This window comes from Metarhizium acridum (genome assembly GCF_019434415.1).
Source record: "Metarhizium acridum strain ARSEF 324 chromosome Unknown scaffold_13, whole genome shotgun sequence".
In the NCBI taxonomy this organism is placed as follows: Eukaryota; Fungi; Ascomycota; class Sordariomycetes; order Hypocreales; family Clavicipitaceae; genus Metarhizium; species Metarhizium acridum.
The window spans coordinates 1,633,916-1,648,786 of NW_027094016.1; the positions used below are offsets into that span (position 1 = coordinate 1,633,916).

The following is a 14,871-nucleotide window of genomic DNA, read 5'->3' on the forward strand; positions in this document are numbered from 1 at the left end:
GATCAGGTTAGGGAGGCATATATAGTATATCAATGGTGTCAGTTACCTCGGAATTGCGGTGGTCCCGGCATTCCAGACAGGTTGTAGTTGGATTGGCAGATTTCCTCCTGCTAACGAAATTACTTGGTGATTTTGTTCGGTCGCAAGACGGGCAATGGACTGCCAATTCAGATCTAGGACTAATATTACCCCTAGAATCATAATCCATACCCAACCATGCGGTACATCTGTTTCAATAATGGAAGAAAGGCTGCTGGCCAAGCAAACGAACAGATCGCTGGGCAAATTTAGCGATTGTAAACGATTGTAAACGATTGTAAACGATTGTAAACAGAGAAGTAAACAAAGAAGCACCGACAGACGGTGGCTGTCCTTTACCCACTTTTCTAGAGCCACCAACCAATCCAGCCTTCTTTCGCGATTTCCCATACAAAATTTGGACCAATAGAAACTTATTTGTCAAGCCTGCACCAAACCCTCATTATTCGGAAAACTTATGGATTAATGTAGAGTCAGCCTTCGGCTGAACAATTCTGTCCAACTCTTGTAACCATTAAGAGCAATCGGCGGATTCTGCAGACCGAATCTTCACACGACAAGGAGTCCGGGTAGGTGGCTAGGCCAAACACGCCGATGTCGTTGTGCACGAGAAAATTGTCAGAATCTCCAGCGGCTAACTCGGCCACTTGGCCTCTAGGACGTCCACGAGCTAGTTCGAGATGGATCTGAGCCAGCAGTCCATACATGATGTGATACACCCCACAGCAGCATTCTCGACATATAGTCAGGATACTCCTGTCGGAGCAACGCCATTGTCAAATGGAAGTGTTTCGTGGGCTGATTCATTCTTGAATCCTAAAAACCGCATTGACAGTCTTTGCCCGCCAAAGAACCCTCTGTGGCGTATCGACGGATGTACGGCCTTTGGAACACAGCTATATGCCGTGCCACTGTTTGTGGATAAGATCCCTCCGCTTCGGGTAGATGTCTTTATTCCCGAGCCCGCAACACTTCCAGCAGACGTCCGCGATCCTCTCGACCTTGACGTGACCTTTTATACCAGGGACCGCACCCGAATTTCCTCGCTAGGCATCACCAGTCATGTCATACGCTGTCTACAGCATTGGAGCTCAGCCCAGGAGAACATGATGAGCATCTACGAAAATCTGCCCTTCGGCTCACGTATTGTGTTTGAGAATTTGCCCAAGAACGTTTCAAAAGCTCGCATTTGCGTTGTTCCTACGCATTACCTCGAAAGACAACTCCTCTCCGTCCCAACGCTGACCAAGTATTGGGGGGAGGAGATCAACCTACCACGCACCGTCGACATCAACGATGTTGTGTATCTATCTCAGTTACACGACAGTGTCTGTCTTGTGGAAATAGAAGGCAAAACATGGATATTCAAAGCTTTGACAAGTTACACCAAATATCTCTACCACGAGCTCAGACAGCTCCTCAGAATGCCACCACACCCCAACGTCGTTTCCCGGCCAGTTCATCTTGTCACAAAGAAGTGCAGTTTCGGTAGCAAGACGGCAGTCATAGGGTTCACCCTGGAATATCACGTCTACGGAAGCCTGCGTGACCTGATCCCATTCATGCAGCTCCACGGTCAGGTGTCGCTTGCCGAGAAAACGAAATGGTCCCTGCAACTTTCCTCCGCCTTGCTACATCTCCACAACGTCGCACATTTCTTCTATCCAGATCTCAGGTTGGACAACATTGTTCTGTCCGAGTCCCGTGATGCCATCATGGTGGACTTTGAGCAGCGTGGCGTTTGGTGCGAGTTCGCGGCGCCGGAAGTCAATGCTATCGAGTATGTCCGGTTGCTGGCCATTGATGATGAAATTGATCCAGACATTCGTGACAAATACGCCGGTATTCTGTCAGAAATGCTCCCTGGATGGGAGCAGATGGGTCAAGGAGAGGACTACATCTGGCCCTCCCAAGGCTACAATGTGCCTTGGGCATGCTTAACACGCACTGAAGAGGAAGCCTGTGAGGTTTACATGCTTGGAAGGGTCCTCTGGTGCATCTTCGAGGCTAGCAGTGCTCCCCAGCGAGCTGCTGTGTGGCTATCGTACCCGTGGGAGCCACTAGTAGAGTTCCCGGGTTTCACTACAACGCCGGAACCCATCAGGCAGCTCATTGATGCCTGCACGCGAGGAAGACAGGTAGGTCTAAGCAAATATATAGTCAGAAAGCAGAAAAAGTTGGTGATACGGGAGCTGGAGAACACGGAGGAATCTACTCCTGAGCAGGTTCAACAGGTGGCAAGTGACTGGTGGACTAGGGAGATTGCCTTTTCAGAGAAATGGTTGAGTGAGCGTGCAGAAGGTATGAAGAGGGGCGATTGGAATGAAAACTACTACAACCGCCCCAAGCTGCAAGAAGTTCACGACGCTCTCAATGCTTACAAGCAGCAGAGTGGATATGCATTCTAGAACAGCATTGAGTTTAGCTCATCACCTGTTCCTGCAGGTGATTTGAAGCACGACGACTAGATAGAATGTTCAATGGAATTTGCCCCCTCCTTCCTTCCTTGCTCCCTCTTTTTTTCAACTTTTTTTTTTTTTTTTTCATTTTCTTTGCCCTCCTAACATAATCTCTGGAGTCTCAGGAAGCCACTAACAGCGCAAATGTCGAATTTCTAAACCAAGCAAAGGGGGGTACACATAAAGAAAGCTGCGATGGGAGATGTACGACGACACTCGACATTATAATAAACCAAAGCCACAACGCTATTAGGATACTAAAGTGTGGCAGTATTTTGATATATGTGGATGGTATGATGCCGGTGAGATCCAAACAATAACGAAAGCCTTTTAAGGAGGCGACGTAGCTCCCTCGACAGGACTCCCATCATTTCATCCGCTTAGAGTCACGTCCATGTCCCTGGCCAGGTACATGGCGCTTCAAGCCAGCCCCAGCAGAGGACGTTCGCAACCGTCCAACTAGAACGCGAAACCTGACGACATAAGCCGTCGGGGCTCCCTGAAGTTCAACCTGATCCAGAATTGCCTCCAGGCTATCAACGAGATGGCTAGCAGCCTCGGGCAATAAGTCTAACTCTGCAATTACAAATCCGTCCTCGCCCCGATCACCAACTAATCGTAGGTATAGATTGCGATCAACCCGACTTTGTCCGGAGCAGGCGTCACGGTTGCGGGCCACGACCGAGGCGAGAATCTGCACCAGCGTGCGGGCGGCGCTTAGAGCCTCGTAGGATTGCAAGGGACAATCGCGATTATATATGGAGGAGCGTATTAGGCCGACGATTCCAAGGAGATGCCTTGCGGCCCATGTTACATCCCGAGCGGTCGTTTGGTCGGCGGTGCCACGCGTTTCCGCACAGTTGCTCGTGGGTGATGGTGAGCAGGAGGAGAGTGAGAAAGAATCCAGTTCGCGTAGAACATGATCGACCCGCTTCGAAAGTTTGCGGAAGACATCACATACGGGATCGCTGGGGCGTGAAAGTGACAGGAAGTACTGAAAAAAGTTGGAGTTGTCGAGAAGCATGCGGAGGACAGTGTAGTCTAGATCATTCCGTCGTATAATACGGTCATCATCCATTGCAGGATGAGTGAAAATGTCCGGACGAAAGAGTTCGGGGGGTGTTGAGTACACCGAGGCAAGAAGCTCTCTGGCCTCCGTGATGCGATGATTGTTGAGGTCGTCATGCTCATCTGCGTAGGAATACGGCTTCACTACAGGGCAATGCAGCCCATCAGCCAGTATATCTAAATGGAAGTCGCAAATAGCCTGAAACGGATCACCCATTTCTTCCGCATATCCGTATTTGTTCAAATTCAAAGGTTTAGAACCGTCGTGGTTGTACAGAGTCTGTTTGAGGACTTGGTCAAGAAGCCAAAGCAGGTGGCCACATGGGGCATCCGGGGCCTCATCACCTTGGCGGCATGAGCATGAGAGACGGGGAGATGTCTCGGTGATCTCTGGAGCTCGAATTCGAATAGATCGCGTAACCAACTCTGTCATTTGAAAGGCATACGTGTTTCCGATGCGTCGGCATCGTTGTAGTGCAATCTCGGGAGGCTCGTTGAAGACATCCCGTACTGCAGCTTTTCTTATGTCTGAAAGTTGGTCAAGATTGTACAAGAGCCGTGAAGGAGACTGGGCAATGGCAGGGTGTTCATTCCCGTCAACGTTTGTATAGTCGTCGTCACCGCTATCGGTGTCCGATGCATTCGAATCTTGGCCGTCCCGGTAACTTGACGAAGCGGCTCTTGAAGCAACTCCCGCTATTGAACCGGTCAATGGTGGCATCTCTTGGAGTGATAGCCTGCCAAGCCGATTTAGAGGAGAAGACATGGGTGTTCTCTATGTTGATGGTCTTGTTGCCTGGGGAATTCAGCACCATGTCAGAAAATTACGAGGCGTGTACTTCGTAGGTGGTGAGCAATGGAGGAAAAAATGATGCAAGTAATGTTTGTCTTTTCTCTCTCCTTCTTCTTCTTCCTCTTCTATTCCTCTTCTTGCTTAGGCACGTGTAAACCATGGTGGACGGTCGCGGCGATTATATACGATGAACGGTAGTAGATGTCCGCTCACGGATTTGCAAGAGAAAAGGGTAAATGTGGTTAGCGAGACGCCAACCTTGGTGCCGAGAACCCCCGAGGTGTTGGCTCGCAGGGCGTTTTTTTCTCTCTCGCTGCAGCAGGACAGAGTAAAATGGGGTCTGGAGGTCTGGGGTGTAACAATCACGAACAGCAGTGCTGTTGAAAAACCGTGCGGCAGATGAGCTTGATCGAAAGCGGCCAAAGCTGTTGGCCGAAAGCGACGGGAAGGCACGACCAACATGTCTGGTGCATGTATGTATGTACATATAACTCCGTACAGACATATCGCGGGTTGTGGCTTTGGCTCTTTCTTGGGTCGAGTTCCTTGGGTTGCTCTGAGTTGCTCTGGGTCGCTGATCTTCCGCCCTGAAGGAGGATACCGTGAAGGTAACATCCCATGAGATCCAGAGAATTGGGGGAGGGATCCAGCGACATGGTACACAGCCTCGCCGCCGGCAAATACGATGGATGTTTCCAGTGCGATGGATTGACCCCGGAAGACAGCAGGGGCAGCAGGGACAACAGGGACAACAGGGGGAATATTGCTAAACGGAAAGTGGTTTGGCGCTCGTCATGGCCATCGTGGAAAGTCGCATCAGAGTTGGACGTCAACCACCATCGCCATCACCACCATCAGCAACACCGAACTAGCAGTATCTATCTATCTCTTGTAGGCCTGCCACTAGCATCGACGCCGTCACCATGGCCATTGTTGATAGACCGAGTATTCAAACTTTGCCCTCTGTTTCTCCTCGGACTCTGCTGAAGCCACCAACTGGTCCACCAGGCTATCGTGTTGGTCGTCGCCGGCACTAGCCAGAAACTCGCTGGCATCATGGATTGACTCCCTCACCCCCCTTTTGCCTTCAACGTCGCTGTCGTTGATGGATGCGACTCTGATGCTAATAGACTCGGACACTAGGACACCGAGGTCGAACATTCAACGTTGGCCATCCGTTCATGGCACAACATGATCGGAGCTCCCGGGAACTGAGCCAGCGCCGGCCTTAACGCCGAGGAAAACAAAAACTTGTCATGTTTTCTGCCTGTGACAACGGCCAACCCGTCCAACCGTCCAACAAACCGGGGCATCTTTCTTTAAACAGGCGCATCATGTCCCACAGAGGCGCTATTCACGTTGCATCAACCACTCTGCATCGCCATTACTAATGTCCGGCGCCGATTTAATTTCTATTCAGGTTGACGATTTCTTGTGGCTGTCAGTTTTCCTGCTTCGTATGGATTGGGCCAGACTAACATGCATCATCCTCGGTCGGCCATCTCGGTGGTGTTGGCCGGCGGCTACCGGCAAGAGAACGCCTCAGGTTGGGCAACATCGCCATTAGCTGCAAATGAATACCGGACGTCTAGCACATGTAGTGAGAATGGTGCGGCTGAAGGAGACTAGTCTATACAATTTTTGTTTTTATTTTTATTTTTACTTGTTTGCTGATTCATGCTATTTCGCCAGCAGTGTTGACTTGCGTGTTCGTTCGTTTCAAGCCCCGAATGATGGCTGTAAGATCCCCAACATGCTGCGAACGCAAAATCGCTCGCTTAAGATGATGGAGCACACGCGACTCAGATAGCAGCCTTAAGCGCGCTGATGTGCAACCAGACGATTAAGCGGCATGCCTGAGGCGGATTGATTGCAGGCGGGTGACCGAGCCCGATGTCCTTCGATTCGCGGCAGGTACTTCAATGTCGGCAGCTTCTGGGTAATGTCAAGGGATGCTCTCTCACCCCGTCGCAGCACCAGCATCCCACGTCATGATTGTATCGCCGTATCGGTCCTCCCACAAAAACGAAGCCAACAACCAACTACGGGTGAAATTCCACGTCGCCTGTCCCCCCGTCCCGCCACGCCACGCCCGACGCCGAAGTGGCCCAGCGGCCCCAAAATCCGGCCCGGCAGACAGGCACCGCCTCACCCGACACCAGGCCAGGCACCCTCGCGCTTCTGCCAGTCAGAAAGGGCATCACGGCAATCCAAACTCCTCGGCGGCTTTCACCAGCATCATGTCATCATGTCATCATGTCTTGCGGACCCCCAATTTCCGGCATACCCGGCCTTCGGGCTCGGTTCCAGATTACCAAGACGGCGGCATGTGGCTGCCACTGCCCACTGGGGCGGAAAACAAGGAGGAACAAAAAGGGTGTAAAAGAGCCAGTTGTCTATATTATGTTTATGTAAGACTGTCTGGAGCTTCCTTAGGGCTCCGTGCGTACCGTCAGATGGGGCGGTTTATTTTTAAAAATAGGCGCGAGAAAGCGCGAATCGTAGAGCGAGCGACTGTCATGGGCGGCTGAAGGTCGCTCACACTCGCTCATCATCAGGTCATTTGCCGTGGGCTGTGAAATAGACGCTTGCCGACGTTGTGGAACTCGCAAGAGTGCAGGTCATGCGATATAGTTTTATTTCCTCGGAGCTGATACAACACCAGCAGTGCCAGACTTGGATTCCCCGAACGAAGAGCTTCTCTCTTCACCCTCGCCTTGCACCCTCGTCGTTTGCGCTCCGTTCTAACACTAGCATGCCCCTGCATGCACAACGCATTCCTCATTTCGCGAAGGCACTGGGTGCCTGAAGGGCATGCTTCTCATGCGCTATGATGCGACGTTGGATACGCAAGGGCCAGCAAATGACATGGCCATCTTGCTCCGAAGGCACGGCACCTGCCACGAGGACAGATCGATCTTGCATAAGCCCTACACCAGGATGGTGACGTAGTCTTTGTGGAACTTTGGCCTTCCTGCCCATGTAAACAAAATTTCTGACATTCACCGTTGGTTCTCACAAAAGACAAAAGGAAATCATGTCTGGTCAGCGCCTAGTCAGGACACTAGGTAGTCAGCTGCTGAGTAACGCAAATTCCTAGGTAATCATCTTTATTGAGAGCGAGAGAACAAGGTCGAGACGGATTGCACATCACCAGGGTTGAAATCAACGTAGTCTGCCAGTAAAGCCAGTAAAAACCAGTCGTTTCGCCGTCTTTGCCAGGGTTTCTAAAATGCCCTCTGCAACAGAATACACTTCGTAGTGACCTTGCCATATCGTCACTTCCGCTTGAACGAAACCTTAATTTCCCTGTTCACCGTTCCGAATTTCCCTTTCAAAGCAAAAAGTACATTGCAAGGAGTGGTGAATCAGTAAGAAAATAATCACACCGCCATCATCGAATAAAAAAACGCAATAAAATAAATAATGATCAGCCAGGCTGGAATGGGACTCGATTACGCCGTTGAACCCTCCTCCTCATAGTCGTCAGAAATGGGAGGAGACCGTCGTCGTCCAAGAGGCACGCAGGCAACTATCACGCGCAAGATCGTAGAGCAGTTGGTGCTCCATCGACAAAGCGGACTGCTCGCGAGCCGACATGCCCCTTGTTCATGGTGCCGTCAAGTGGCGTGCCCTTTCGAAGGATCGTCTTGTGATCCGGCGAAGCAGACTTTGGAGGTGACAAAGACCGGCCTGAAGACATTGAGGGTCTCTTGTCTTGCAGGCTGTCTACAGGCCGGTCGGATTGTCAATCTATACCATGCTGTTTCTTCAGCTGAGCTAAAGATTCCCGACGCGCCTCCAGGTCCTCTTTTGACTTCATCATCTTCTCTGGCTGATGATACAGAACTGTCGGGAGTTGGTTAGTACACGCGCCGATACATGATGGACAATTGAAGGGGTAGGGAGAGGCGACAAAGTGCACTGGGGGTCCGTCGTTTTGGTTATCAGTTTGTCACGTACCGACAAGATAACGATTCTGGAAGTTGAAGCCGTTGAGCTTGTCGCAGGCTTGCTTCGCATCCATTACGTCCTCATAGACCACGAAGGCCGTTCCCTTGGTACTAGTGGATATGCCCTGGCGAACTTGGCTACGAAAGGGGAAAAAAAAAGTTAGTAGCTGATTTCCAGAACTGGTTTTAATAGGATATCGATGGAATATCGAGGTCGGGGGGGGCATACCGGATTGGACCGAATTTTCCAAAGAGGTCGAAAAGCTCCTCTGGAGTTACGCTGTAGCTATATCGATTGCTGTCAGTTCGGGCGTTCGGAGATATGAATTTGAACGTCGAGTCTAGTTACCTCAGATTCTTGACGAACAGAGCTCTGTGATGGTAGTTAGCCAAGCCCAACGCGATTGTCTCGTGGCCAGCGAAGGCAACTCGGCAGTCCCAACAGATTGGGGTCTGTGATGCCGGAAAAAAACCGTGGAGCTACTCTCCACGCGCCAAAACAAGATATAAAAAATTAAAAACAAACACTCACCTGTTGACTTCGGGTGCGAGTTTCCCGCCGCGACTACTCATCCTTTGGATGATTTTGTTGTAATGAATCGAGGACTCGATAAGGGTCGGGGGCGGCTCCGTTCAGGCTCGAGGATGTTGGAAGGATGGATTGCGAGACCGATCCGAGCGGAGGCGCAAGGCGGGCTAGGGTGACTGGCCTCTTGCGATGGAACGAGGCCGGTCACGTGAGGGGTGGTTTGTGCTGTGGCCTTCGGTGAGGAAGTGAGTGGAAGTGTGGAGTGGAGATCAACGGTCTATCGCAACATTTGAACGCTAATAGACGCTATCGCACGCAATCTTACAAAGTACCATTGAGGCTGACAATACGCAATGCCCTATTTTCGTGGTACTACGGAGGAGCCGCCGATTGAATTGCAGCGTGATGCAAAGCTATAGAAAATTGAAGCTTTAGCTTCCGTGATACCTGCCTCCTACGCAACTCCTACATCACGACTCTCTCACTACTCGGCCCTTGCCTACATCGGCGCACATGACCTGGGCTCCGATAGGAGTCTCGGAATGCATGGCAGCATTGGATTCGAGAGAGCGACGCGGGAACTGTTTTGGAGTCTGAGACACAGCATTCTGTGACATTCCGAAGCACTCATGTATCACAGGGTCCTGGCGAGCATCAAATACCATTTGTTGATGGCAGTTCCCTCAATCCGCGAGTGACATGGTGTGGTGCACCAACTTCTTCTTACCAATGGCTTCTGCGACATGCGTCTCCGATTTGACCACCATACCTGATTAATGTTTGTATTGGTTCTCTTTCCTTCTGGCCTTTCTCGTCCTCCCCAGTGGCACCCAGCAATGCATCCGGGTGACTTCTGAAGTCATCTTAAGTGCTAGCAATGGTGTTCCAACATCCAACAAACAGACTTGGAAGAGTCACCTTGATCACAGCGAGATCCGCCATTGACAATACTAGTTACCCAGGCCCAGGCACCCAGGCACTGTCCCACTTTACCAGCTGGTGAACTATGACAGTGTGTCGTAAATATGGGGCGCACAGTCCTCGACACAGGAGAGGCAGTTTACTTCTATGCATTTCCCAGGAGAAGCACAGTGTTTATAAACCTGTATGAATGCTACTTGTACGGTACGACCAAACTTCTTGTTCACGGCTCGCTCAGTTGATGCCGACGAACCAGACAGATTCAAGGCCATTCTTTATCAATCGTCCCGACAGTGAATTGTCCCCCCGATTAGAAGTTCAGCCAACAGTCGCAAACTGTTGATCTTTATGGATTTGTGCATTCTGTCGTTGCATAGCCGGTCCTTCTTTCTGTTTTCCAGCTGTACTTGCCTTTTCCCGATTCTCAATTCAGCGATATCAGATGTCAACCTCTTTCGGAGCTTCCGTTCTGTCAACTTTCGATTTCTGGGAAGATGGAAGGGAATTTCTTTCGCAGCTAATCGAATCACCGGATACACCTGCACATGAAACGAGGCAATTGGTGGACACGAGTATCCTGGCCAATTCAGATGACTTTCATTACCTGATTGAATGTGCGAGGTCTATACAACAATCCAAGCATCTACCCTGTGAAAACTTAAACGGTAACGATGTGCTATCATTTGTATGGCGTGTCCTTACCAGCGAGCCCACTGTTCCCTACCTAGAAGAAAAGCCCTGGGCGGAGACGGACCGACTGATACTTCTTGCCAAAGAGCTCGCCAAAGACCCCGATATTCGAGGCCCAAGTGCTCGTCAAATAGCAAGCTATGTGAGTCCAACCAGACGGGCTCGTCGGCAAGTCAAATCGGTCAGTCAAAGTACTACCTCTCATTATTGGTCTACCGAGACAAGAACGCAAAACAAAACGTCAAATGGCAGGATAGCGCTTTCGGATAGCTACCCACGACAGCCTAGTCTCACAAAAGGGACTTTACAAACAGCTGTGGCCAATGTTAGACAAGACATACAACTCAGGGACAAAAAGGGTACCAGGTCATCAAGCACTGCCACCACATCCCAACCGCAAAACATCGAATCCGTCTATCCACAATGTCAGTCAGCCATAGGCAGTAATGTTTCTCTCTGTCCCACGGCTCAAATTTCTCCATTCTTCCCACGGAAAACTCGAGAGAAAAAGTCGCCCCATCGCCCTCCGGCAGGTGTCGTGTCGAGTGTCCCCTTCCCACCACTTTCAGCGTCTCAATTCGGGCTGATTCAGGAGAGGCTGGCGCATGAGCCATTCTGGTTATTAATAGCGGTAACTTTTTTAATCAAGACAAGCGGCCGGGCAGCTATACCCGTCTTCTACAAAGTGAAGGAAAGGTTTCCTTCACCTACAGAACTGCGAGATCCCAACAATGCCGAGGAACGCTTCAACATGATACGTCACCTAGGCTTAGCTGCTAATCGACTTGCTTTCATTCAAACATACGCCGAGGCCTTTATTAGCAACCCACCGGCACCCGGGAAGCAATACAAAGTCAGAAACTACGAAAGGAGAGACTTTTTACCATTTGCCATGAGCACGGAGAGCCTGGACACCAATGACGATTTAAAGTGCTTCAGCCCAGGTGATTACGATGAAGAAGCAAATGCAATGGCCTGGGAAATTGGGCATATGACCCAAGGAAAGTATACGCTGGATAGCTGGAGGATATTCTGCCGAGACGAGCTACTCGGGAGAGCCCAGGATTGGAATGGCAAAGGGCAGCCGCCAGAATTTCAACCCGAATGGATGAGGGTTCTGCCACACGATAAAGAACTTCGAGCATATCTACGATGGATGTGGATGCGGGAAGGTTGGGAATGGAATCCAGAAACGGGAGAACGGCAAGTGCTGCGGCCGGAACTGGAAGCAGCTGTCAATGAAGGAAGAGTCGAGTATGATAATGCAGGAGGGTTACGGATTCTGTCAACGGCGAAGCGATAAATGGGCAGAGGGGTGTGAATACTATGGAGAATGCCATGGGAACGTTTTGGTGTCGCTAGCCTCTGGATAATAACCAAGAACAGGTGTTCGAGCAACCAGCAACTGCGAAATGCTTCTAGAACACCCACTTATTTATTATGCGTTTCTGTTCGAATCTGTCTATACTTGGGTATTCTGTAGGGTACATTAAAAGGACTTGCTGAAAGGCATTGCGGAAGGGCTAGTTGGTGGGGAATACTCGAGTATTGGACTCGTACCGAGTATTCCGCGATGCAAAAAATAGAGTAACTACATGTCTGCGACCTAGGGTTTTGACAGGTAAGTAAGGCATAAGGCAGGTCAAACAGGCGGCTGCAACCTCGACGGGTTGAACAGGTGATTGATACAGCTGTGGCTGGTGCGCGCCAACAGAAGGTGCAGGACACTGTCCAAGTGATTCCAGGTGGGCATGATCGGGAGCTTGGGACAAGGAGGAAGACCGAGACGCCGAGAATGAGGACACGCAGGCCTCACTGGCTAAGACGTCGTCGTCCTCCCTTGAGGCTTGGACGAGGAGCCGCGTGCTCGGGGCGGAGCGTCTTATTAGAGTCAGACATTGTGGAAAGCGCGTCGTGAAAAGCAAGTTTAGAGGACAATAGAGCCATAGGAAAGTGTCGAATTTATTGTGTAGATGAAAGCCATGGACGTGATGATGCTGCCTCCTTTACCAGGAACCGAGTTTCGATTGTTCTTTTGTATGTCCGCTTGTCCATGACTCCACGGACCATCTGCAGATGCGTGGGTATCGTACATCAATCAGCTCACGGTGGGCGAGTGCGTGCGGGTCTCTCGGACTTGTCAGGAACCTGCAATGGCAGAAACAAAGAAGTTGCAAAGCCTCGGCGTTGAAAGTGGCGGTAGCTGGTTGGAAGGGGTTTTCGTCCCACTAGGCAGTAGGTACAGTCTCCATGGTCGGTCACTGCTCGTTGGTGCTACAATCGACTTGAGCTTCTTGATATCAAACTCAATCTCAAATACAGATTGACTCGACACGCTTGCCCACGCGGAAGACGCAAGGAAGGGACGCCTGGCAGAGTGGGCAGGGCAGTAAGTTACGGCTAGAGCCACCAGAGCCACTAGAGCCAGAAGCGGACACCCCGGCATAACTTGGCTAAAGGACACAGTTGTAAGTTATGTAGCCTGGGCGCGCCGGTCCAGGGTCTGAAGTCATAGCTCGTCCTGCCCTAATTGGGAACGGCACCTTGTCATGGTCGCGCCGTCGCCGACGTGGTGGTGGACTTGTGGTGGGCTTGTGGTTGTGGTCAGATCGACCGACCGGTCGAGTCTATCCGTCTGGTCTAGACGGCCTCAACCCGGGCTCTGGACACATGTGCATTTTTTGCCAATTCCCAACCCCTCCTGGACATGTTGACAGAGTTTCCTTCAACACTTCAACACCCCGACCCAATCCAACTCACCTGCCATCGTGGTGCATCGCCTTCCTTTGTTTGAATTGAAGCTTTTGCAGCCCTGTGCTTCGTGCTCTTTGCTCTTTGCTCATCCTGCTATCTAACTCTTCTCTGCTCCCTTCCGTCTCTGCTCTCTACCGGCGCGACCACTTACTTCTTCTTCCACTTGGACAACTCAACCTCCTCGGTCCATCACCCCACGCCACAACCACGTCTGTCGCTTCTTCCAAATCCAACCTCCTCTATCTCGTCTAATCCGAAACTCCCTTCGCGGACACCTTGATCGTCAGCAGGCCTCGTCTGCAACTGTCGCAAGCTTCCGCATCGAACCTTACGACTGGTAGAATCCACACAGCTTCCGCAGGCGCCCGCCGACCCTCCCTTCATCCCAAGCAACTGTCCCCAGCACAGCAGCTCTTTCGTCATGCAGCGCGGTCCCTCTGGATATGGCCTTAGCGGCCCTCCGCAGTACGGCGGCCCTTCCAACGCCGAGGAATCCAATGGCAACATTCTCGACCAGATTCGCCCCTACACTAGCAAGGTTGAGGATATGCTCGACACCCTGAGCGAGCCCATCAAGCCGTACGTGGCCACTTGGTTCCCATCTGCCCCAACTAGCTACAACTCCCTCGATCGTCTACCGTGACAATTGCTAACCCGGAGCGCTTGTTCTAATACAGGTACCTACCCGCCATTGGCCGCTTCCTGATTGTCGTCACTTTCCTGGAAGATGCCCTTCGTATCATCATGCAGTGGAGCGACCAGCTTTTGTACCTTCACGACTACCGACATAGTAAGTACATGCAATAATAAGCCGCAGGCGAACAAGAAGAAAAAAACAATTGGCCTCGGTGGAGGCGTACCAGCCTGTGCAAAAGCCATCTAACATAGTCGCAGTTCCCAATGGTATCACCCATGTTTTCCTTCTCGCCAACGTCGTCGCCATGGTCGCATGCTCCACCCTCATCATCGCCCGAAAGCAATCTGACTACGCCGTCGCCGGTCTCATGGGCGTCGTTATCACCCAAGCTCTCGGCTATGGCTTGATCTTCGATCTCAACTTCTTCCTCCGAAACCTGTCGGTCATTGGTGGCCTTCTCATGGTCCTTTCCGACTCGTGGGTGCGCAAGACCAAGGCTTTCGCCGGACTGCCCACCCTCGACGAGAAGGACCGCAAGATGTACTTCCAGCTAGCCGGTCGTGTTCTACTCATCTTCCTCTTTATTGGATTTGTCTTTACTGGCCAATGGTCCATTTGGCGCGTTCTGGTGTCTCTCCTCGGAGCCGGCGCTTGTATCATGGTGGTTGTCGGTTTCAAGGCCAAGTTTAGCGCCACGCTTCTCGTTGTTATTCTGAGCATCTTTAACCTGTTTGTCAACAACTTCTGGACCGTAAGTTTCTTTTCCTTTTCGTTTCCTTTTTTCTATCTAGTGCGCTAGACTTGTCTCTTCGCCGAGCCGCCACAGCTAACATACAGTACTAGCTCCACGAGCACCACCCACACAAGGACTTTGCCAAGTACGATTTTTTCCAGATCCTCTCGATCGTCGGTGGTCTGCTCCTGCTGGTCAACAGTGGCCCTGGTCAGTTCAGTATTGATGAGAAGAAGAAGGTCTACTAGACGACCTAGATGGCACATGGGTCTCACGGATCTCACGGATCTCACGG

General features: G+C 51.1%; 5 protein-coding genes across 5 annotated transcripts; 3 read left to right on the forward strand and 2 right to left on the reverse strand.

Annotated features, from left to right (window-relative positions):
• Window positions 1–719: 719 nt before the first annotated feature.
• Window positions 720–2,447, forward strand: J3458_003105 (uncharacterized protein; the record flags this gene model as incomplete). Its single annotated transcript, XM_007811154.2, has 1 exon — window positions 720–2,447. One exon carries the CDS (start codon window positions 720–722, stop codon window positions 2,445–2,447), a length of 1,728 nt encoding a protein of 575 aa, XP_007809345.2.
• Window positions 2,448–2,593: 146 nt separating this feature from the next.
• J3458_003106 (uncharacterized protein) lies at window positions 2,594–6,385 on the reverse strand. Its single transcript, XM_066117586.1, has one exon. The coding sequence runs from the start codon at window positions 4,330–4,332 to the stop codon at window positions 2,866–2,868; it is 1,467 nt and encodes a 488-aa protein (XP_065977373.1). The 5' UTR covers window positions 4,333–6,385; the 3' UTR covers window positions 2,594–2,865.
• Window positions 6,386–7,436: 1,051 nt separating this feature from the next.
• J3458_003107 (uncharacterized protein) lies at window positions 7,437–9,014 on the reverse strand. The gene is made up of 5 exons (XM_066117587.1): window positions 8,845–9,014; window positions 8,662–8,685; window positions 8,542–8,598; window positions 8,323–8,450; window positions 7,437–8,208 (listed from the first exon to the last, which is right to left on the reverse strand). Exons 1-5 carry the CDS (start codon window positions 8,883–8,885, stop codon window positions 8,108–8,110), a joined length of 351 nt encoding a protein of 116 aa, XP_065977374.1. The 5' UTR covers window positions 8,886–9,014; the 3' UTR covers window positions 7,437–8,107.
• Window positions 9,015–9,575: 561 nt separating this feature from the next.
• J3458_003108 (uncharacterized protein) lies at window positions 9,576–12,858 on the forward strand. Its single transcript, XM_007811157.2, has one exon. It carries the CDS (start codon window positions 10,205–10,207, stop codon window positions 11,753–11,755), a length of 1,551 nt encoding a protein of 516 aa, XP_007809348.2. The 5' UTR covers window positions 9,576–10,204; the 3' UTR covers window positions 11,756–12,858.
• A 769-nt stretch (window positions 12,859–13,627) lies between these two features.
• ERV29_1 (ER-derived vesicles protein erv29) lies at window positions 13,628–14,824 on the forward strand (the record flags this gene model as incomplete). Its single annotated transcript, XM_007811158.2, has 4 exons — window positions 13,628–13,785; window positions 13,884–13,996; window positions 14,101–14,594; window positions 14,687–14,824. The coding sequence occupies 4 exons, from the start codon at window positions 13,628–13,630 to the stop codon at window positions 14,822–14,824; spliced, it is 903 nt and encodes a 300-aa protein (XP_007809349.2).
• Between the last annotated feature and the right edge of the window lie 47 nt (window positions 14,825–14,871).